The sequence below is a fragment of the Gymnogyps californianus genome, chromosome Z (genome assembly GCF_018139145.2).
Source record: "Gymnogyps californianus isolate 813 chromosome Z, ASM1813914v2, whole genome shotgun sequence".
Classification (NCBI taxonomy): domain Eukaryota; kingdom Metazoa; phylum Chordata; class Aves; order Accipitriformes; family Cathartidae; genus Gymnogyps; species Gymnogyps californianus.
Genome location: NC_059500.1, coordinates 17145777 through 17167512, shown reverse-complemented (window position 1 = coordinate 17167512; position 21736 = coordinate 17145777). Strand labels below are relative to the sequence as shown.

Here is a 21736-nt window from a genome sequence, read left to right as displayed (position 1 = left end):
ATTACCCTTACTGCAGGTGTTTCATTCCATGTGATGCATGGCCTCTGCAGACTGCCTCACCTGTTGCTGAGCTGCAGGGGCTGCATAGTGATACCTCTAGGAGCCAGCAGAAGGTCTCTCCAACACCTGCCCTGGCTTTTCCTTCATGTACTTCTGCATTATGTAGAGAGAGCACTAAAGAGGTGCCAAACAGAAAACAGAGCTGTCCCCCCACCCTGCCGATGGAAGCGTGGATGAGCCTGGGGTGTGGGGCTCAGTGCAGGGAAAGTTGCTCAGGACTGTAACTCGTTTCCTATCACTATCACATGAAATGCTTTTCAGCCCTTTAGTAAACACAACTGATTCCCTTCAGAGTGGATTTTGACAGGAAGGATACATGACAGAAAACAAATGGTGACAAATTGTCCGCTGGAGGACTTGGGTGCTGTAACATGCGAGCTAAAAGTTGATTGGAGTAGTTGATGGTGCCAGGTGGGTTATTTTTCATGCTCTGTGAATCTTTACTGTATATGATTTATACAGTATGAGCTGCTCAAGTTACTTGATGTCATGGTTTAACCCCAGCCAGCAACTCAGCACCACGCAGCCGCTTCCCCCTCCCCCCTCCCAGTGGGGTGAGGAGGAGGAAAGGGAAAAAAAAAACCAAACTCGTGGGCTGAGATAAGAACAGTTTAATAACTAAAGTAAAATATAATACTAACAAGCGTAATAATGAAATATAATAATAATAATAATAATGAAAAGGAATATAACAAAAAAAGGAAGAGGGGGGGAACAAAATAAAACAGTGATGCACAATGCAATTGCTCACCACCCGCTGACCGATGCCCAGTTAGTTTCTGAGCCGCGAGCCATCCCTCCCAGCCAACTCCCCCCCTGTTTATATACTGGGCATGACGTTCCATGGTATGGAATAGCCCTTTGGCTAGTTCGGGTCAGCTGCCCCGGCTCTGCTCCCTCCCAGCTTCTTGCACACCTGCTTGCTGGCAGAGCATGGGAAACTGAAAAGTCCTTGGCTTAAGATAAGCGCTACTTAGCAACAACTAAAACATCAGCGTGTTATCAACATCATTCTCACACTAAATCCAAAACCCAGCATTGTACCAGCTACTAAGAAGAGAGTTAACTCTATCCCAGCCGAAACCAGGACACTTGAATATGCTAGAAAGATTCTTATTCCCAAAATACAGTAGTATAAGAATCTTAAAGAGGTAAGAGGTGTACCTTTCCCCCGTAGCTCACTAAACCCTCTTGAACTTAGCATAAAGTTGATCTGTGGTTTTATATCATTATCAGTGCCCGGGGTGAATTTATTTCCCAGGAGTTACACTTAAGCCTCAGATTTTACAATTCCTGCACAGATTAATTCTTGCCTGATGGTAAGAGGATTTCTCCGTGACACAGACTGAACTGATACAGTAAGACTTGGAGAGCATCCTTCTGAGTATGCAAATCAAGGAAGAGAGCACCACTGTTGAGACTAGAGCAGAAGGATCTCCGGACTTTGGGGAGAAAAATGCACACACAGATAATTGTCCTAGTGTTATTTCTTCTGACTGCTGTGGCTTGCAGTCTTTTCTGTGTATAAGAGCGCTTCTGTTGGATCACTGTTGAGGATAAATTTTGAATCCTTGCCAGAAACACAGACCACATAGCCTGCTGCAATTCAACAGGAAGCTTGTGTACAGATAAAATATAGACTGAAGACTTTTGTAAAATGTGTTGGGGTAAGAGTGATTAGCTCCAAAAGAATGCCTGACTTATTGGACGCACTTTCTTCAGACTGATTTTATTTAACACTGTGATTTTTGTCAGGTTTTTCATTCATAGTCAGGAGCACAGTTAGAGAAAGGACCTTCCTCCCTGCCCAGAAAAGAAGAAACACTGTCATAAGCCTCATCCTGTGTAAGAAGTTTTGTTTCTCTATCTGAGGAGCTCCCTTTCATTTTTCAGATGGATACCCTGGAGTTCCTGGGAGATGAATTCAGTGGAATGGCCAGGTGCCCCTATGATGCAAAGCATGCCAATGTTGCATTGTTCGCAGGTAAAGTGATGGAGATAAACTTTTTGCTTTCTGTCCTGCAGCCCAGGCTTGCCATAGCACTGTGTCTCTTGAGTCCAGAATGCCGTAATCTAAAAGGTGGCAAAGGGAGTGAATAATGACTAAAAATAGGAGGCATAAGGAAATCACTAGCACAGAAGCCTTCCCTTCTCTGGAATTAACTTCGCTATCATAAACATTGCCTGAAGCCGCAGTTTCCTGGTTCAATATTTCAGTATTTCCTGGATTCATAATAATATGATGCCAGACCAGTGTGAGGCACCATTTCTGGCTGCATCCAGCTTCTGCGAAAGTCAAGGAAAGTCAAGGCTTGCACGAACTTTAATGAGAAGCAGGCAGGATATGCTCTTTAACAACTCTAAGCTTAAGTTAACCTTCATAATAAAAGGAAGTTAGGGAACATGCTGTGATCTGCCCTTTTCTACATCTAGGAGAGGGAAGATGATTTTATTTTAAAGCAGAAAACATCTCAATGTGATGTTACCAGCTATTGTAGACAAAGGCGAGAAGTGTGTTGGTTAATAACGATTTATGCTGCATGCAGCAGAATACAGTTAACTCTGATTTCTACTACAGTAGTTAAAAAAAGTGAGTGCTTGTTAATGGGCTTCATTTGGACTGTTGATTGTGTGGTATTTTTGTCCCTCTCTTCATGAATTCCTGATTAAATTGTTTCTTTATTGAACTTCTCTTAGTGTGAACCCTGCTTGTCTTTTCTTAGATTTGGCTGTAAAATAGGTGGTGAAGATAATACAGAAGTCACCCATGACAATGTCAGTCCTCTTCAGCAGGTGTAATGCTAGAAAGCAGAGCCTGGGTGCTCATATGAAAATACTTTAGCTATTCCTCTGAAGATGTAAGAGTGTGCAAGTATTTCAGCCACTCTCAACTGAGTCTGTGGCCGAAGGGCTGTATTAAGCACTACTGTGGTTGAGGTGGCATCATCTGCCTCACAAAGGAGAGATTTTATAGCAAGTTGCAATTTTTTTTTTTACTCTTTGTAGTGTAAATAAATGAGTCCTTTTGTTTCAAAGATAATGGTGATGATGATTGTGGTAGTATGTAATTTCTTAATTACAGTCAAAAGAACATAAAGTAGAAATTACCTGATTGTAGCAGGTAATTCATAAACCATGGAAAGAGAGAGACACCTTCAGAGAAAGATTTATCCCATGTGTCGCAGATTCCCTATCCTTAGGGCAGTCTGAATGGCCTTTCAGAAGGGCCTTTCTCACTATACTAGCCAAGAAAGTGTTTATGACCAGCTTAATGTAAACTACCTTGCATACAGCTGAAGTTAGGTAAGATGACTCCCACTCTGTCACTGAAGAAGTCCTCGCATTGTTTGAAAATAAAAAGAATATTTATAGAAATGATCATACTCTCATGATGATTCCAAATAAATTTGATACTGTTCAAATAAATTCTTGTAGAATATACCCTGTAAATCTGCTAGCTTCAGAAAATCACTGTTTGATATGCCATACATATTGATACCCATGATAACTTTTCAGAGTGCAGTGAAAAGCAGTTTCAGAGCAGTTTAGGGCACTAATCCAACTCATCTGAGTCTGTTGGGTGTACTTACATGAATATGGCTCTTCTTGCAGCCTGTAGCTATTACAGCTGATATGTGCAAATTGTAATTGGTCACATGGTCTTCAGGAACTTGGCAGGAAAGAAAATAAATGTGTGATTGTATTAACATGAGTTCAGACATCCATATCTAAACAATTCAGCTTTTTATTCTATTTTAAAATTGGTTTTAGTATCTGCTTTTTTTGTAATTATTTTTTTCTGGTTTTGCTAAGAAAAAAAGCCCATTTTTAAATAGCCAAATAATGATGGGAATTGTGGGGCTCAGGACAAAGAATACAGTCCTGCTAATAAAGAAGAATCTGATTTTTAAATCTTGAGCTGAAATTAAATGTTGTCTGTAAGTGCAATGAAGAGAGCTTAACCAGTCGAAGCCTCTCTGCTTTGTCCTGGGTATGTCCTCAGTGCTGGTGCCTTCAAGGCCCAGCACCCAACATAATCTCTGTCAAAGGAGATGTAGGCCATTCTAGTTTTTATGTAGACACAACAGACATTCAAGTTGCTGTCCTTGTGCCGCGATGTTTGTTCTCCTACCAGATGTCACGTTCCAAGATCTGTCTCACACATGAAAACAGCCCTGTACAGTTACCATGACCCACAAACAGATTAGACAACAAATATCATTTTAAAATGTTGTTGGAGCTCATGGTTTTATCTCCTGATAGTTTTGCATCTTTTGGTTGTCCTTGGGGTGCCATTTTGTAGACCCTTTCTTATTGCTTGTCCTCTGGTTCTTTAAGAGAGGGGAATGCATAATTCATGCAGGAAATGCCTAAAACGCATTTTAGAAAAGAAACATAGATAGGCAATCCTCCTCCTCCATCTCCTTGCATCCCTGTTTCACCTGGACTCCCTGCATGCTGTTTAATTTTTTGCTAGCGATCTTTGGCAGAGAAGTGTGCTCAAAGGGAGAAATCTGCGTAAGTGTCAATTAGCTGACAGTCCCTAAAACCTGTCCGATTTGTCCTCACAGTTAAAACTAATGGTTCTGTCGCAGCTTCCCTGTATTTATTTTGCTCATATATGTAGGCAGAATTTATGAGCATTGAACTGGAGGCATGTGCAGGGAAACTGGATAGGGTAGTTCAGTATGACTTACCTAAACTGGAGAAGAATTACTCTATAAGGTTTCTTCTCCTACAGCATCCCTCTGAAATTACCGTTTTGAAAACTGATGACTTGCTTGTTCAGTGCTCAGTCCCATTTTCCTAGCTGGATTTTTTCCCTTCAGTGTTCCTAAGGAGATTGTGATGATTTCGTTTGCCCCATCTCATCTGACTGATGAGAGAAAGCAATATTATTTCCAATGCTCCTCCCCTCTTGTTTCTTCTTTCCTTCCTCCCCAGAGGGAAAGCTGTATTCTGCCACAGTGACCGACTTCCTTGCAATAGATGCAGTCATATACCGGAGCCTTGGAGACAGCCCAACTCTGCGGACAGTTAAACATGACTCAAAGTGGTTGAAAGGTAGGTAAACAAACAAAACTAAAAAAGCGGCATCACTGGTGAGAGTCTTGGGTTCCTGACAGACCTCTCTGTCATTTCATTTCACCGCTTTCTGGCAGAAAGAAGGAACTAAATTTCATCTCTTACTTACACGGATCTGTTTATCTCTTTCCCTCTTCTCCTGACCCCAAGTTACTGGACTTGACAGAAACTGTGAGCATGGTAGGTCAGAATATATATTCCAGCAAGCTTTCCAAGCTGAAATCCATCAGTTTACAGCTATTGGATGTAAAGGTTGGAACTTGCAGGGCTCGGTGTGCTTGGGCTGTGTTTGAAAATATTCCTGCCTCAGGACTGTTAGGTAACAGTCGAGGCTTCATGAAGTATAGAGGGTTTGTCCTGTAACATTAAGATTCATCAATGAAACTAAAATTATGGGAATATTGCACAAAGCCTTTCTTTTATGGTTCTTAGGGATTGTACAGCTGCCATTGAATTAAGCAATTTCTGTGCTCTAAATGCCCTCATTGTTAGGAACAGTGCTGTTTAGCTTCATGTAGGCGTTATGAATAGTTAGCATTTGGAGTGATTTTAACAGGGAGCAAAGCCATAGTTTGAAGTCTTTTTCTGCATGCAGAAATGTTTTGCCAGGTGTCGACTTTAGCTGCCCCACTTTGCTTGCTGCTACAGACACGTGTGGGCAGAAACAGTTACATGGTTTGTTATTCCCTCCACACACAGCCTGCATGCCATAAAGAGCACTGCTTGGACCCCTCAGGCATACCATTATATATTGCCTTGACAGACTTGAGAGGTGGGCCCGTGCAAACCTCATGAAGTTCAACAAGGCCAAGTGCAAGGTCCTGCACATGGGTTGAGGCAATCCCAAGCACAAATACAGGCTGGGCAATAAGTGGATTGAGAGCAGCCCTGTGGAGAAGGACTTGGGGGTGTTGGTTGACGACAAGCTCAATATGACCCGGCAATGTGCACTTGCAGCTCAGAAAGCCAGCTGTATTCCTGGGCTGCATCAAAAGAAGCATGACCAGCAGGTCGAGGGAGGTGATTCTGCCCCTATACTCCACTCTCATGAGACCCCACCTGGAGTACTGCATTCAGCTCTGGGGCCCCCAGCATAAGAAGGACATGGACCTGTTGGAGTGAGTCCAGAGGAGGGCCACGAAGAAGATCAGAGGGCTGGAGCACCTCTGCTGTGAAGACAGGCTGAGAGAGTTAGGGTTGTTCAGCCTGGAGAAGAGAAGGTTCCAGGGAGACCTTATAGTGGCCTTCCAGTACCTAAAGGGGGCCTACAAGAAAGCTGGAGAGGGACTTTTTACAAGGGCATGTAGTGATAGGCCAAGGGGTAATGGCTTTAAACTGAAAGAGGGTAGATTTAGATTAGATGTAAGGAAGAAGTTCTTTACTGTGAGGGTGGTGAGGCACTGGAACAGGTTGCCCAGAGAAGTTGTGGATGCCCCCTCCCTGGAAGTGTTCAAGGCCAGGGTGGATGGGGCTTTGAGCAACCTGGTCTAGTGGAAGGTGTCCCTGCCCATGGCAGGGGGGTTGGAACTAGATGATCTTTAAGGTCCCTTCCAACCCAAACCATTCTATGATTCTGTGATTTGCCTTTCCTCATACTCCATACAGGGCAGACGTATGAGTGGCAAACACTTAACTACCTTGCAGCGATGTTACACAGACTTGTCCCCAGCTGTCCTGTCCCCAGACAGTGATTCTTCTGCAGTGGTTATGTTGCTAGTTCTGAAAACTGAGCAAGTTTTCCTAATGCGGGCATTTCACCTTTGGATGTTTAGTGTGAATGTATTTGGCTTCTCTTTGCATGCTATGTGCTGTACATGGTGCCTAAATAGCATGTCTTGTTTTTTTTCCTAGAACCATACTTTGTCCAGGCAGTGGACTATGGCAATTACATTTACTTCTTCTTCCGGGAAATAGCAGTGGAGTACAACAGCATGGGAAAGGTAAGGGCAAAAACATTGCCTTGAATGACTTTGTCAGATTCAGGAGGAGGAAAACATATGCTATTCTTGGACCGATGCTATTAGGAGTGACCTTGAAATGAGAACCATAAATCATGATGACAAGGTCATCATTTTGAGAAGATTCCTATCGCTCAAGCTAAAAGGTTGGTTGGAGTGAAACATTGCACTGTCTTGAAAGGAAACAGGGTGGTTTCTTACAGTGACAGTGTATGCTGGGATCTCTTTTCTCAAATCATAAAAAGCACAAGGCAAATGTAGTTAGTTCAGCGTAGTAGGTAATTGTTAAAAATGGATTCCAAAGCAGGGAGATGTTTTTCTTTAAGAAATCTGAATTGGAGTGCTGAGTAAACAGGGGCAGGAATTTTGTGCTCTGCCGTTCTGCAAAGAATAATTAAACACTTTATGCATTTTTGCTAATTTCACAATAGCTTTCTGACTAAGCAGTCAGAAAAGCTGAACAAGGTCACAAAGGTGGAGGGCAGGAATAAAAGCCCAGCAAGATTTGCATAGTTTTTAAGTGCTGAAAACACAAGAGTGAGAGCAGGCAGCGTGGGTTGCAGGGATTGTGAATATAAAATGTGCTTTTGTTTGGGGAAATAGAAAGCTAAGCAGTCTGTATGGAAATGAGTTTTATATGGGTTGAGAACAGATCTCCTGAAGGATTTATGGCTGTATAGTAAATGCCACAGCCTTATCTTTTATAGCACACTGTTCCAAAGCTGAATTTTTCTCTGTTTCTCATTTGTCACAGATTATGGAAACATAGGATTAAATTAAGCACCTTGCTGTGTTATTCCAAATGTTTTAAAAGCAGAACTCCAACAAAGTCTTTTACTTCGAACAAACATTTCATTTTCTCCATTATTTTTGCTCTACTCCTTCCAGGTAGTTTTCCCAAGGGTGGCTCAGGTTTGCAAAAATGACATGGGAGGATCTCAGAGAGTGCTGGAAAAACAGTGGACTTCCTTTCTCAAGGCTCGTTTGAACTGCTCAGTTCCTGGTGATTCCCACTTCTACTTTAACATACTGCAGGCAGTTACAGATGTTATCCATTTCAATGGCCGGGATGTTGTTTTAGCAACCTTCTCCACTCCATATAATAGGTAATAGGCACAATAACCTTTTACCTTCTGTTTCCTTTATGTTTTGCTTTTCACTGCAGTTTCTTTTTACTTTATGAAGATACAAGAAGTGATTGCTCATACAACGTAATTATTATGTACCGCACGCTTACCGATAGTTTGTGTTTCATTTTAAGATACCCTGGTATTGCTTACTGCATTTTGTATCTGATAATTTAGAGCAGCTTTCAGCCATGTACTGTCAGGGCACGTTCCTTGGATCATACTTTTCTTTATATGGGAATAATTCAGACCGGCCACCAAGAGGTTTTGTAGCGTGTAACTTGTAGAATGTTATTCCAAAGAGAAAATACTTTATTTTTTTTCTCTCAGAGAAAGGACTGGGTCTGTCCTGTTTACATCTAAACCCCCAAGAACCATGTTAGTACTCCTTCCCTTTGTTTCATACATCCATACTGACTCTTGCATTTTCTCCTGGGAGAGCCAAGATCCTAAGCTGTCCTGCTGGCTGGGGAGGAGGGTCCCCAGAACACCCATTTCATTGTTTGCGTGATTTTCCAAAAACATCGGTTCATCTGCAAAGAATTTATTACCATTACACATTATAACATGTTTCTCCAGAAGTTATTAGAAGAGTAACTGTATCTAATTATTGAGGTCTTCCAGAGAAGTTAAAAAAATAGTAGCATTCTAATTAAAAAATATATTGCTGTTTCACAGAGTAACGTTTGAGCTGAAAGGGGAACTTTATTGCTGAAATTCATCTGGTTTTGCTGTACACTCGCCACCTCTTGTCAAAGCCTGACCTCAGTGAGGTCATGCACAGAACTGACTTCAAAGGAGAGTAAGCCCAGGCCTGTAATGTATAATCACTGCTTTTGATATCAAAACGACAGGAACTGCAATGGAATAATTATGCCACCAATAGGGAATACAGGCTTAAATTAAGGTCATCTCTTTTTATGCAAACTGGCTTAATAAAAACAAGTGAACAAACTGAGATTGAGCATCAGAAAATAGGTTGTATCTTGAGATTATCTCAAAACTAAGATTGTCGTCCTGCTCTGCTAGTATTTCCTGTGGTGTGTCATGAATAATACTTCTTCTTAAACCCTGCATTTTAAGATCTAAGTACTTGGTGTTAAAATCAAGGTACTGTTTTATAGGCCCCAGGTTTTGCCAGACATTGAAGATGAGAGGAAGGCGCATAGGCTTGGAGACACCTCATTAACAGACCTACCTCTGACATGGACGCATCTCTCATTCCTCCTCCACTGAGGAAGAGCTGCAACAAATATCTTTGATCTCTGGAACAAAGCTTCCCCCTAGAGTGAGCTTGAAGAGATTCCCCAGTCTAACCTGAGGTCACCCAGGGTAGGAGCTGGTGATGGGTTGTAGTCCAGTGGTTGGGAGATGGCTTGACTGCGACCCACAGTACTCCATCCTTATGGCTTTATCACACTGTGGACCTGCAAACTGCCAGCCTCAAGAGTAAAAGCTGTTGCAGTCTTCTCACCGCAGCGATCCCTCCATCACTGTGTAGTTATGTGTTGAACACAGTTCTCAGCGCTTTTAGTTCTGTACAGCACACCTCAAGATTTTAGGGTTGGGGTTTTTTTAGAGCTTAATTTAGCAAAGTGCAAAATCTTCTAGCTAGAGTGGGTCTTGAGGTGTCTTTTCGGGTGAGGTCCTGTGCGTGGCCAAATATACCCTTGACCAGTTCTTACATCGACATACGTGTGGCTGCCCCCATTTGAAACTCTTGCTGTGTAGTATCACGTTAATATAGAGCTTTGAAGTTTCCTTCCATATAAAAACACAATCTGTGGAGATCAAAGTAAGACTAGTACCGTCTCCCTACTTGTTCTTTCCTTCAGTAATAAGCATTTTGAAAGCTTTTAATATTCAAACAGTTATTTTTCTATCAATTTATATACCTTTATGAGTTTAGTTTTATTCTCTGTAGCAGTATTATAGTTCCTACGTTTTTTCTTTGGTGTATAATAACCTACTAGCTAAAAGCAGGATTGAAAGCCTCAGCTAGCTGGGTTCATGCTATTCACGTGATAAAATCAAGTGGTGAAAGTCAGACACAAATACAGTAGTTCATGTGTAAAAAAATGAAAGGTGGATAAATGAATAATTCATGCTTCCAAGTGACTGACCATGGGAAACCTCTAAGCCTGTCAGAAAGTATGTAGGTAAGGATATAATTACGTTTAGACAATGCTATCATGCAGTTGCTTGCAAATAATCAAAAAGTTGAAATTTACAACTTTAGGATCTAAAAATAAAATTGAATTTGCTTCTGTAAGTTCTTTACACCTCATTGAATTAAGCAAATTCCTCAGTATAGTTAACTCCTTTCTTGGTGGAAATCAGGCTGTGGGAGGATGGAGTAATAACGTGTAAATGCCAGGTCAATGGCACGTTGCAGCATGCTCCCAGTTTGATCAGCACCAACTTCTGAACTGTCTGCAGTGTATTTTTGAGGCATGACAAGGACTGTGAGAATTAATACCGAGAGATGTTGTGACTTACAAGAACTTAAATTTCCAAATAATGGGCTCTGAATGAGACTGGCTATTACTCCTTATGCATCGCCAGTGGTACCCAGAGTTTCCCAGATTCTTTCACTTCTTCAAGATTATCGCAATTGCTTCTTTCTATAGAGGCTTTGAAACAAATTGTGCTGGCAGGAGCTGTCTGCTGATTGGTATATTTTCCATGGGGCTGGCTTTTCCTGTCAATACTCAGAGGTTACAGAGTTCAGGATTGAGTAGCCTGTGACAGGAAGACTTCTATGCAGCATGTTTTTCACTCAAGATTTTACGCATAACTGCAGAATGAGTAACAATTTCTGGGAAATGTCACTTTGCAGCATCCCTGGCTCTGCAGTCTGTGCCTATGACATGCTTGACATCGCCAATGTATTTACTGGGAGATTCAAAGAACAAAAGTCTCCAGACTCCACATGGACACCAGTTCCTGACGAACGAGTGCCCAAGCCCAGGTATGTTTCATGTATAGTGATATTGTTCTGTTCCTGCACACAGAACAGAGTTTTTTGATAATTTGAACAGCCTTGTAAGGTGCAGATACAATTGAAGATACATGTTGTAACAGCAAAATAGAAGTTGAGTTGCATTTGAATCTAAGGCATGCAAGTGAGAATTTTTCCGCTTAAACAAGACCTGTGTAACATAAATCAGGCCAGCGTCAGATCCACTTGGTCAGAATAATCTATCACTTAAGAGTGGTGTGAGTTACACACCTGTTGCAAATTGGTTTGGTAATGGATATATCTCATTACAAAGCCTGCACCAGTTCTGCGGTTTGCTGTTCTGCAGTTAATATGCAATTTATGTGCCACAGAGGATGCATCATGGGGAGAAAAAAACAGCATTCCATCAAAATTGAGATTCCATTTACCTCATTCCTCCTATGAGCTGTTTTTCCTGCTTCCATTTCCCTCCTGTTTCCATGTGGCTCCTCTATTACACTCTCTTCGTATTTCCTACAAGCACTTGTTTCGTGTGAGTTGCTGTTGACAGCCATTTGTTAACTCATTTACACCAGTGGCATTTTGGTCTGAGAATATGATATGAATGTAGATAAAGCAAATTCATTTATCTCAGTCAAGCTCTACCACTTTAATGTATGTTTTACATTGCTTGTGATACCTTGCATAACTTAAGAAAAACACATCTGAAGCTCTGTGGTGGCAACTGAGCTTCTGCCTAAATCCAAATTTGGCCCATCATGTTTTAGAGTTGCCGAGTATAGTATTCCTGTGCTGTCTTTATTCTGAAGTTGTCACTCAAGAGAAGAGCCTGGAGGTGACTGGAAAATCTGGTAAATTCTGTGTCTGTTTTCGGTCTGTGCCTTAGTAAGGCTCCTGCTAGCACTGTTGCTGGATTTTCTTCTCCTTTTTGCACTGTTTCAACAACTCATTGACATGGTGGGCTGCCTTGGTAGTGCAAGGCTGCACTAGGGCTCCAAGGTCATTTGTTTCAAACTTACTCAGATAAAGAGTATTGGCAGGGAAGGGGGAAAGGAGAAAGAGAAATCTTCTCTTTCAGTGGGAAGGAAGAAGAGAAAGTTGCATTATGAGTTTGTGGGATTAGCCAGTAGCAGGCTAACAGTTATGATGAAGATGGGATAATACTGCTCCTTCTAAGCCAGCAGGAGATAACGTGAACTGAATTGGTGAACACTGTTTCATGTAACATTTGGCCATCAATCTGCTTAATAGAAATAATCATTACTTCTAACTCATGTTGAAATGCATGAGAAACGCAAGATGCCTTTGAAATAAGGTCACTTTTATTTGGATATCTCAGTATGGTGCAGAAACATTAGTGCTCCTATTGATACTAACATTTCTCAGAAACATACTGGAGCCTTTAAGGGGCCTCGCTTCCCTTTTTGGCTGAGGTGCAGAGCAGGGTTTACTCGGTTTTATGTTTACTTGATTAAACCAGTTTTGAGATTAAAACAGGATTAATCCAATCATGTGATTAGGATTTAGGAGGAAATAGGCCTCCAGATTAGATATACAGAAACCCTAGGCACCACAGTGCCAGAAGGCGTAGGCTGCTCCCTAGAGTTCTCTGGGAATGTCACCTCAGGAATCAGTGCCCTTGCAAGGACCTAGGAGACCGGTGATGCCCTTAGTTTCTCCTTCTCTCTCTCTCTTGCTAATTCTATATGCAGTTACAAGACAACCAAAATATTTTGGATACGAAGAGGCAGAGCACACAGTCTCTGCATGTAGTGTTCATTGTGCAGCTGTGTGGGACCAGACTGATTGACCCAGCTAGTCCCCTCCAGTCCTATGCTACCTTCCTACATAACATTTAGTTATCTAAGGTTTGAATATTTATCTAAATCTGAGCAACAGATATGATAGGACCAGCACTATATTTTGTTCAAGTTGGCATTACTCCATTGATGTCAGTGGCTCTACCCACGTCAGAGCAGATGAAAATTGGACACTGCAGTGTGTTTACGAGTGGGTGGTCCATCTTTCATCTTCCCATCTCACAGTGGCTCAAAGGCTTGAAGAATCATAATGCTCTAGGAAATGGGGTCAAATGGACCTTTTGTTGGAGAAAATAACCCACAAAATATTAATAACAGGCAAAGCATTTTGCTGCTTCCTGTGTAGAGATGACCTGTCCAGGCAGGAAGGTCAAGTTACCTCTGAGGAGCAGGGTAGATTTTAGGAATAGGGTGAGCAGATTTGCATTTAAGTTGTCAAAGAATGATTAGGTAACATTTCAGTGAAAGTCCTCAATGTGCTACCAATCTTAAATTGTCTCATCCAAATTGTAAGAAGGGTAAAACCAATGTTTACATGGATGCTTGCCAGGTTGTCTTCTCCAATAGTCTGCTTTCTACCAGACAGGACTGAAAGCAGCATTCTTTCACACATGCTAAAAAAATCAACTTCATTCTGTGTGTTAGGGACTGCTTTTATTCCAGGAAAGAGCAGTCAACTAGGCAAGTTACAGATCAGAAAGTACCTGTGCCAGTGGGCAGTATCAAGCCAAATGCATGTAGTGATTAGGTTCCACATGAGTGGATGAACTACAAACTGAGTGTCACACTCCTGCTGAAGAAATGTCTTTGTGCTTTTAGATGACATGTTAAGTCCTTTTCAGTGGAGGACAGAGCAGGATTTTAGGCTTCTCCTAATGGGCTGAACAAGTCCACCAGACTTCTCAATCCTCCATTTAAGCCCTTGTAATGCACATCAGATTTCACTGAGGGCCTCATTACAAAAGGAGATTTGCACTAGGCATCAAATAAGTGTTCTGGCTTTACCCTCTTGTTTTATTTAGGCCTGGTTGCTGTGCTGGCTCTACATCATTAGAAAAATATGTAACCTCTAACGAGTTCCCAGATGATACTCTGAACTTCATCAAAACACATCCACTGATGGACGAGGCTGTACCTTCCATTGTCAATCGACCCTGGTTCCTGAGAACGATGGTCAGGTGCGTACCTCCAGGTGGACTCCTGTCCTCATCGTAACTGTCAAGTTGTGCTAATAGTCTTGCACAGAATACTCTCAATTCTGTAAACATCGTTGGTGTGCTGGGCATGAATCCAGCTAGGAATGATGGCAGCACTGAGCAGATGCCACAGAACTCCCTGAGGAGCTTTCAAGATAGGAAAAAACCTCAGTCCTTTCCAACCACGCTGTGCTGAAACCAGATCTTGGAGGAAATGCCGTGCGGGGAAGGTTGACCCGCCTATTGGCTTACGGGTCAGTGTTTGAGACAGCTGTGTAGAAAACTTTGGGCAAGGATCAGCAGACAGCCCAGGGATATGTACACAGGATACAAACATGTCTGCCAGGATATGTTCACAGGATATGAAGATGTCTGTCGGGATATGTACTGGTATGTTTTAATGTTTACAGAAGTGTACAGGCAGAAGTAATCACATAATCTGTATCCTTTCTATGGCAACAAGAGAAAAATAATAATGAAGAGATTTGAACAAAGACTCATAAATCAGCAAGCCTCAAATACACCATCCCCTTCCTATCAAAATACATTCCCACTCTCTGCTGTGGTCACTATACTACTTATCTACCCTCCAGTTGTGAACAGAATAATGTGACTAACTTTTCCCATATTTTCCTCTCTTCCTCCGTACAAGGGTAGAGTTTTGTGCCAGGCAGTGTTTAGCTCTGGAAGGGTCTGACAGTTTTAGTAATGTATCTTCTGTCAGGTTTTTATGTCAGGTTCTGTATCTCCAACCAAAGACAAGAGCAGCAAGCTCTGCAGAGTGCTTTCCTTTGATCACCAGCACCAGATAACTGGTACCAAATCACCAGTACTTGTTTTCAATAAATTGTGTCATCCCAAGATTCAATATCATCTCAGCACTGAACTCACTTAGTGGCGGTTGTGTGATTGTTTTTAGTGAGGTAAAATGGTGTTTAGCATCTCACTATTGCACTGGCACAGCTTTTCCTGCCAAAAAAGTTGAACATAGATCAGTTACCATTATTGCTGCTTTTAATGTGACAGAGCTTGTAATTAAAAAAAAATTTCGCTACACTGATTTTCTTTCCCTGCCTGAAGAAGTCGCCAGGCGAGTACTTTGCTTTTGATTGGAAGGATAATTCCTAAATGGCCTCAGACTCTTAGCATCCCTTCAGCTTTCTGCCACCCCTTCTGCTAGGTATTGGACATATGGACATGCAAACAAACACACGAAAATTCTCTGCCATTTGGGGAGCCAAACTGGTACAGTCTGTGTTGACTTATAGGGTTATTCAGCTAGAAGAAGTGCTTAAATATGTTATATGGTTGCTACAAGGCTACCATGCAGTTATCTGAAGTGGAAAAAGTGATAAAATAAATGGCAATCTAATTCCAAGTGTTGCAAAATGCTGTATCATTATTCTAGATACCGCCTGACCAAAATTGCCGTGGACTCTGCTGCTGGGCCTTATCAGAACTACACTGTGGTTTTCTTGGGATCAGAGAAGGGAATCATCCTGAAGTTCTTGGCACGGACAGGAAACAGTGGTTTCCTAAATGACAGCCTTTTCCTGGAGGAGATGAATGTTTACAATCCTGAAAAGTGTGTATCTGATTCTTTGTACTCATGTATGGGTGACTTTGAACTTCAGATTTCCCAGAGAGTGGGTTGTCCCACGAAAAGGGAAGTGGTTAGAGAAGCCAAATTTTTTGAGTAATTTTAAATTGTTTAGGGAGGGGATGTCTGCTTATCAGTCTGTACGTTGCAATAAGATATTTTTTATTCAGTATGTGTAGTAAATAGCCCATCCTATGCAGCAGTTGATGGATAATTAAAAGTGAAATTCTGCAAAGGAAGATTAATTTTCTAATCCTATAAAAAAACCTGATTCCTCTCCAAATAACTCAACAACCAGCAAGCCACTCTCCAAGGGAAATTTCCCGCATTTCAGCCTTACTCAAATATGCCTAAGGGGGCTTTGAAGTGGGCCATAATTATGCAGAAATTTCATCTACTTTGAGTGCTGGAGAAGAATAAACACAAAAAATGAAGGGCCCTCAGAAAGCTTGTCTGATGTGCTGTCTCTCTCCACTTGTTATTCCCCTGTCCCATGCATTTTTAATACTCGCTTATATGTCTGTCAGTGGTTTTAGTGGCTATTGTGTGTTCTTTTTCATTGGCTTGTTCAATTCTACCTTTCTCGGGGGTTTTTTGTGGGAGAGTTTTTTTTCAGCTTCAGGAATCATTAAGTTTTCATCTAGTTTCCCAGCAGAACTCATTTATAACCTTATCTCACTTTTTTTCGAATCAGGTGCAGCTACGACAGCATGGAGGACAAGCGGATTGTGGGCATGCAGCTTGACAAGCCCAGCAGTGCCCTGTACGTTGCTTTCTCCACCTGTGTCATCAAGGTTCCCCTGGGACGTTGCGAGCGTCATGGCAAATGCAAAAAGTATGTGTTTTCTGGTGGCTTTCAGAAGCCCGCGCACCAGGTGTGGGGAAGGTAGGAGCACTCACGAATGCCACCTTGTGCTCTTCTTTCTCAAGGGCCTGCATAGCGTCCAGAGACCCCTACTGCGGATGGGTGAAGGAGAGCGGGGCGTGCACGCAGCTGGTCCTTGGCTCCAAGTGAGTAAGGGCTCTGGCTGGATGGGCCGTGAGGCTCTGGCAGTGGCGCCGGGCAGTCTTGGGCAGAGCTATTTGAAACACGGGGCTCTTAGGGAAGGAAAAATGTGGGAAGTGTTTGTTTCTACCTTATTTGCATTCACCTCTGAAATGTCTCACAAATTTTTTTGATGTGAACTCTCAGCTGATTGGTAACTGCTGAAAGAGGAGGAAGAAGAAAATGAAAGAGCTGTGCTAAAGTCCGCGTGTTATTGAAAGGAGGGAACTGGATGGGTATGTCTGGACCAGCCCACACTGGAGCCATCACAGCTGATTAAAGAGGCAATAGAATCCAAATTAAATTACTGAAGCAATTTGTCCACTGAAAACAAAACCAGTCCTTCTAATTTACTGTGCATTACTAAGAGGAATCACAGAGTACAGTAAGAGCTTAAAGCAAATTCAGAGAAGTGCTGGATCTCCCCTTGCTTAACAGTAGAATTTAATTATTTTATAATAATGAAAGTCTGTGGAGGTTTGTTTACATGTGGTTACTAAAGCCTCCTTGCAGGGAGCAGCCCCACTTCAGAGCTCTCATTTCTTGGCCACATCTGACACACCTCATGCTTGCCCACTCTGAGGTACAGGTATACTTCCTCAAGGTGGTGGTGGAAGTGTAGGTATAGTGCAAACATCACACAACCTCGACAGGCCCACAGCTGGCCCTACTTAACCCTGCTTCTGTACAGGTCTTCAGTATATAATGGATGAGTTACCATCCCTGTGCTTGTGTCTTGTTCTTAATTAGCTATTTCAATTCAAATTGTTTTGTCCACTGGGGATGCTATAGCTATACCTGTCTGTATATGTTTTACTACGAGAGTGTGGACTGTTCCTGACTGGACATGTGGTAGAATCACGTTAAAATGCACCTGTGTCCATATCAGGTTTTCTCAGCATTCCCAAAGTGCTTGAGTCTTTTTGCACTTCCATGGCAAGTTGTAGGGGACTTCCATACCTTAGTCTTAAAAGCAGTTCCCATGTTTATCAATAGATCCATTGAGGCAGAGGCAGCACAGCTTGTGGTGGTGCAGTCCAGAGGCGAGCAAGACAGGTCGCTCTCTGTCCAGTGCATAGCCCTTAGGAAGGGGATCCAGATCAGCTGTGAAGATGTCTGGTGGACTTCTAAACTAGCCAACAGGAGGCAGAGATGTTAGGTGCCCTCCTGGAGTAGGTGACAGTTGAGCAGGAGTTTTAAGAACATGGAGTTGGGAATGAGGTGCCTGCAAGGGTAATTATGCCTCAAGGGCAGGATCCTAACTAATGCAGACAAGGGCTTGCATTGGAGGTTTTCCAAGGCTCTTGTCATTCACCTTTGACCATACAGGAAGTTGGAAGAACAGCTTCACTAGCTATCCAAAATCACAGGCAGAGGTTAGGAGCGTAAACTGGGCATGTCTGCTAGAAAAGCCTGTCAGTGTTTTTCAATAGAGCCCCCTGAGTTCAGTGGAATGCCTTCTGTGGACTGGACCTTACGCCTTGCAGCCTCGTCCAGCGCAGCACCTAAATGATTGCTGAAATGCAGGTTGTCTTCCCCCAGCACAGTACCTACCCAATGGGTTAGCTTCCTTCTCACATCAAAGTATCGGTGCACCTTGTCTACTATATGGACAAGTTAAGGTAGGATCATAATTGCCTCTGATAATATCATATGTTATAGAGTTAACAATTTAAAAAATATGAATCTGTTTGCCTCCCTTGACAACAAGGCATGCAGTGTTTTTTAAAAAATAATAATAAAAAGACAAAGCATCATCAGAAGCCAAGAAGTCTTTAAGCAATGACGAATAACGTAAATGTCTGTGTTGCAATTTTTCAGCCTTTCTGTGGAAGTTCCAAAGAAACGGCCAGTTTCATGGCGGGGTTTTATTTCAGTTGCACATGTGATAATTTCTTTCTGGTAGTGCCTGTGACTGTTGTTATTCATACTGTTTTGTTTCTTTCTATTATTTAGACTGGCATTTGAACAGGACATAGAACATGGCAATACAGATGGCCTGGGTGACTGCCAAAGTAAGCAAAGCTTTTACCCTCTATTTACCATGTGTCACAGCATCCTTCTGAATGCCTCAAATCACCATTACCTGTCGGGCGTTCTTTTGTAGCAATGTCAGCCACAGCAGGAACAGCAACTGCGGCTAACGATGCAGGTTCAGAAGAGGAACAGTTGTTTAAATGTATTTAAAGAAAATAGCCCAGTTGATGTAATTTATACAAACACCAAACTTCAAAGCAGTTATGTAGTGAGAAAACGTCAGTTCTAGAGGATATTGATTATAGCAATGACGTAATGGATTGGGTGTTCATTGTGTTTATTAGCCATGGTGGTTGGGTTGTTTATGTAGATGTACAGAAGTGCCTTGGTTTCTTGGTGTAGACTGTGGCTTGGACTACATTGCCATGTAGGACAGGGAGACAGTGAAATATATCTCCAGCTTTGGATCCGGATCAAGAAGTGGCAACTACTTAGTTTGTGAATCTTAGTGGATTTTACACACAGGCTGGACAACATAGTGATATTAAGGGTCAGGCACTACTGACCCTGCCTAAGAAATTTTAATGGTAAACTTTAGGTACTGACAGCATGAGCTGGAAGCTTAAACACAGTCTTTAAACGTTTACATTTTGTACTGAGGTGCTTAAAAGTGCACAGCTTGCACTGCATGCAAAGAAACTTTGCATGCTGATTTCTGAGCCTTCAGGAATCCCAGCATCTGTGTTCAGGACAGCTCTCGTTCCAAATGTTCTTGTCAAAGTTGGTTTAATTATGAGCCCCAAATATTATTTACAAACCTTTAGAAATCAAGAATCACATTCTTTTCGGTGCAATTTGCACTGATGCCTGTAGATGCAATAAAACAACTGAAGCTGAGGAAGTAATGTACAGCGAGAGAGTCATTACTTTTGGAATACAGAGCAAAATAATGAAGAGCTAGAGTGTGCCGTGGGATATAGTGCAGGCCAGCTGCTCTGGAGAAAGCCAGAGCCTTCTCATGCTTTGTGTATCCTTGTTCAAGAGCCACTTATTACCGTGATGGCTGTGCTTGAGGGAGTACAAGGATTTCAGCCTCTGCATGCCCCCCATCTCAGCTACACCTCCCTCTGCCTCCACCCTAGGATAGGGTTACATAGGCTGTCTCTAAGTTTTTTGAAGGAGATGTACACGTAGTCCCTCCTGTGCTCCCTGTAAAATGGGTTAGCACCAAAATCAGGTCAGTTACCAGGTGGTGCAACTTTGCCCTTTTCAGCCAGTTCTGCTCTCCTTGGGCAAATAGGTTAGACAGGAGTGGAGTGTACCTGATATCAGTTAAATATAAAAGAAGGGTAGGAAATTATTCAGAAACAGCACATTGTGCTCATGGAGAGAGATCTGCTCCTGTGCAGAGAGCAACAAAGCCCATACCCTGCTTAAATCCCTCTTTAGCCCTGAATGATGCATTGAACCTTGACACTGCACAGGGGTAGCTTTCACTCCCTGCTAACCCAGCTGATCTTATTACTTCATGTGGTCTTGGGTCATGTGAGTTTTGTCCTCATTGACTCACGTTGCTGGCTGCATCATTTGCAGTGGCCTGCATTAGATTAGGACTTGATATTAGAAAGAAAGCCATGGCAGGGAGGACATTGGCCTTCCCGGTTGGTGTCCCTTGCACAGGGCTGGTCATGAAGACTTTCAAAGCCAGACATTGTTTTTGGGTATGTCTGAATATTAGTTTTGCCTGGGTCCTTATGGTACTAATCACGTATGTATAAATATCAGCTGAAGCATAAAAGGTTGCTAGCAGCAAACTATTAAAAAGAAAAAAATGAGAGAGAAATAATGATTTTTCCCCTGTTATTTGTCTTTCAGATTCCTTCGTAGCCCTGAATGGTAAGGAAGTTCTTAGTTTCGTTATTTATGGACAGCAAATCCATTTTGGAGGAATCACTTTTTACTAAACTTTAAGTATTTTCATACTTTTGTTTTATTTAATGTTTCTTCCCAATTTATTTTGTTCATAGACATTTCAACTGCCTCACCTGATCATGAAATGTCTTACGACACAGTGTATGGTCAGTTTATGGGTGTTTTTAAAAATTCTCCCCAGATCCTTGTGTTAGCTAGTAGTTCCTGTACTCAAATAGCTGTTACCCTTTTTTACTTGTTTTGTCTTCGTTTTGAGGGCCTGATTCACTAATCACAACTAGGATTAAGTCATACCTCTTGATTTTGAATCCCTCTTTTCTATTCCTCTCTCAAAACTGTCTCCATTGAATTAAAGTCAGATATGGCCTATTTTTGTGGTGTGCCAGCAGACATGATTAAGAGCATGCTTCATCTGAACACTCAGACAAAGGAACACTTGGGTACAGTGATGCATCTTATCTGTTCGCCAGGAAAAACAAGATAGCAGCTCACATCCCACTTATGAGTTGTCCAGGCTGGTGTCATGACTGCTACAGCAGCCAGTCAGAGATACCTTAGGGAAAGGAGCAGAACTGTCCCTGGGTTACAGAAAGATCTCTCGTAAGGAAAATTAACCTGTTACCCATGTGAGTTGAGACTGGGTTATGCCTCGATTCCTGAAGGTTCCTGTCACTTCTAGGGTGAGTCATTTATGTTGTCCATGCTTGCAGTATCTTAATACCTGAATGGGGCCTGGTCTGTTAAAAAAAAAAAAAGAGGGATTCACACAGCAAATTAAATGACCTGAGCTGAATAGGAGCATTTCTGCAAGCCTAGAGTAGCAGTTTCCCATGAGGCAGCTGCTAATCTGTGCTCACAGTACTTTCCACCACTTTGTTCTGTACATTTAGAAGATTACACTGGTACTTGGAGTGCAGAATGAATGTCTTTGTGAGGAATTATTGCAGAATAAATAATCACTTTAAATTCAAACC

General features: G+C 42.1%; 1 protein-coding gene across 1 annotated transcript in view; it reads left to right on the top strand.

Annotated features, from left to right (window-relative positions):
* The window catches only part of SEMA6A (semaphorin 6A), a 114319-nt gene that overhangs the window by 62986 nt on the left and 29597 nt on the right, over window positions 1–21736 (top strand). The window contains exons 7-18 of the mRNA XM_050912761.1: window positions 1954–2044; window positions 5005–5124; window positions 6997–7085; window positions 7992–8209; window positions 11070–11201; window positions 14035–14190; window positions 15617–15793; window positions 16503–16643; window positions 16739–16819; window positions 18810–18868; window positions 20706–20726; window positions 20858–20908. Coding sequence (XP_050768718.1) covers window positions 1954–2044; window positions 5005–5124; window positions 6997–7085; window positions 7992–8209; window positions 11070–11201; window positions 14035–14190; window positions 15617–15793; window positions 16503–16643; window positions 16739–16819; window positions 18810–18868; window positions 20706–20726; window positions 20858–20908 — 1336 coding nt within the window. The remainder of the gene's footprint in view (window positions 1–1953; window positions 2045–5004; window positions 5125–6996; window positions 7086–7991; window positions 8210–11069; window positions 11202–14034; window positions 14191–15616; window positions 15794–16502; window positions 16644–16738; window positions 16820–18809; window positions 18869–20705; window positions 20727–20857; window positions 20909–21736) is intronic.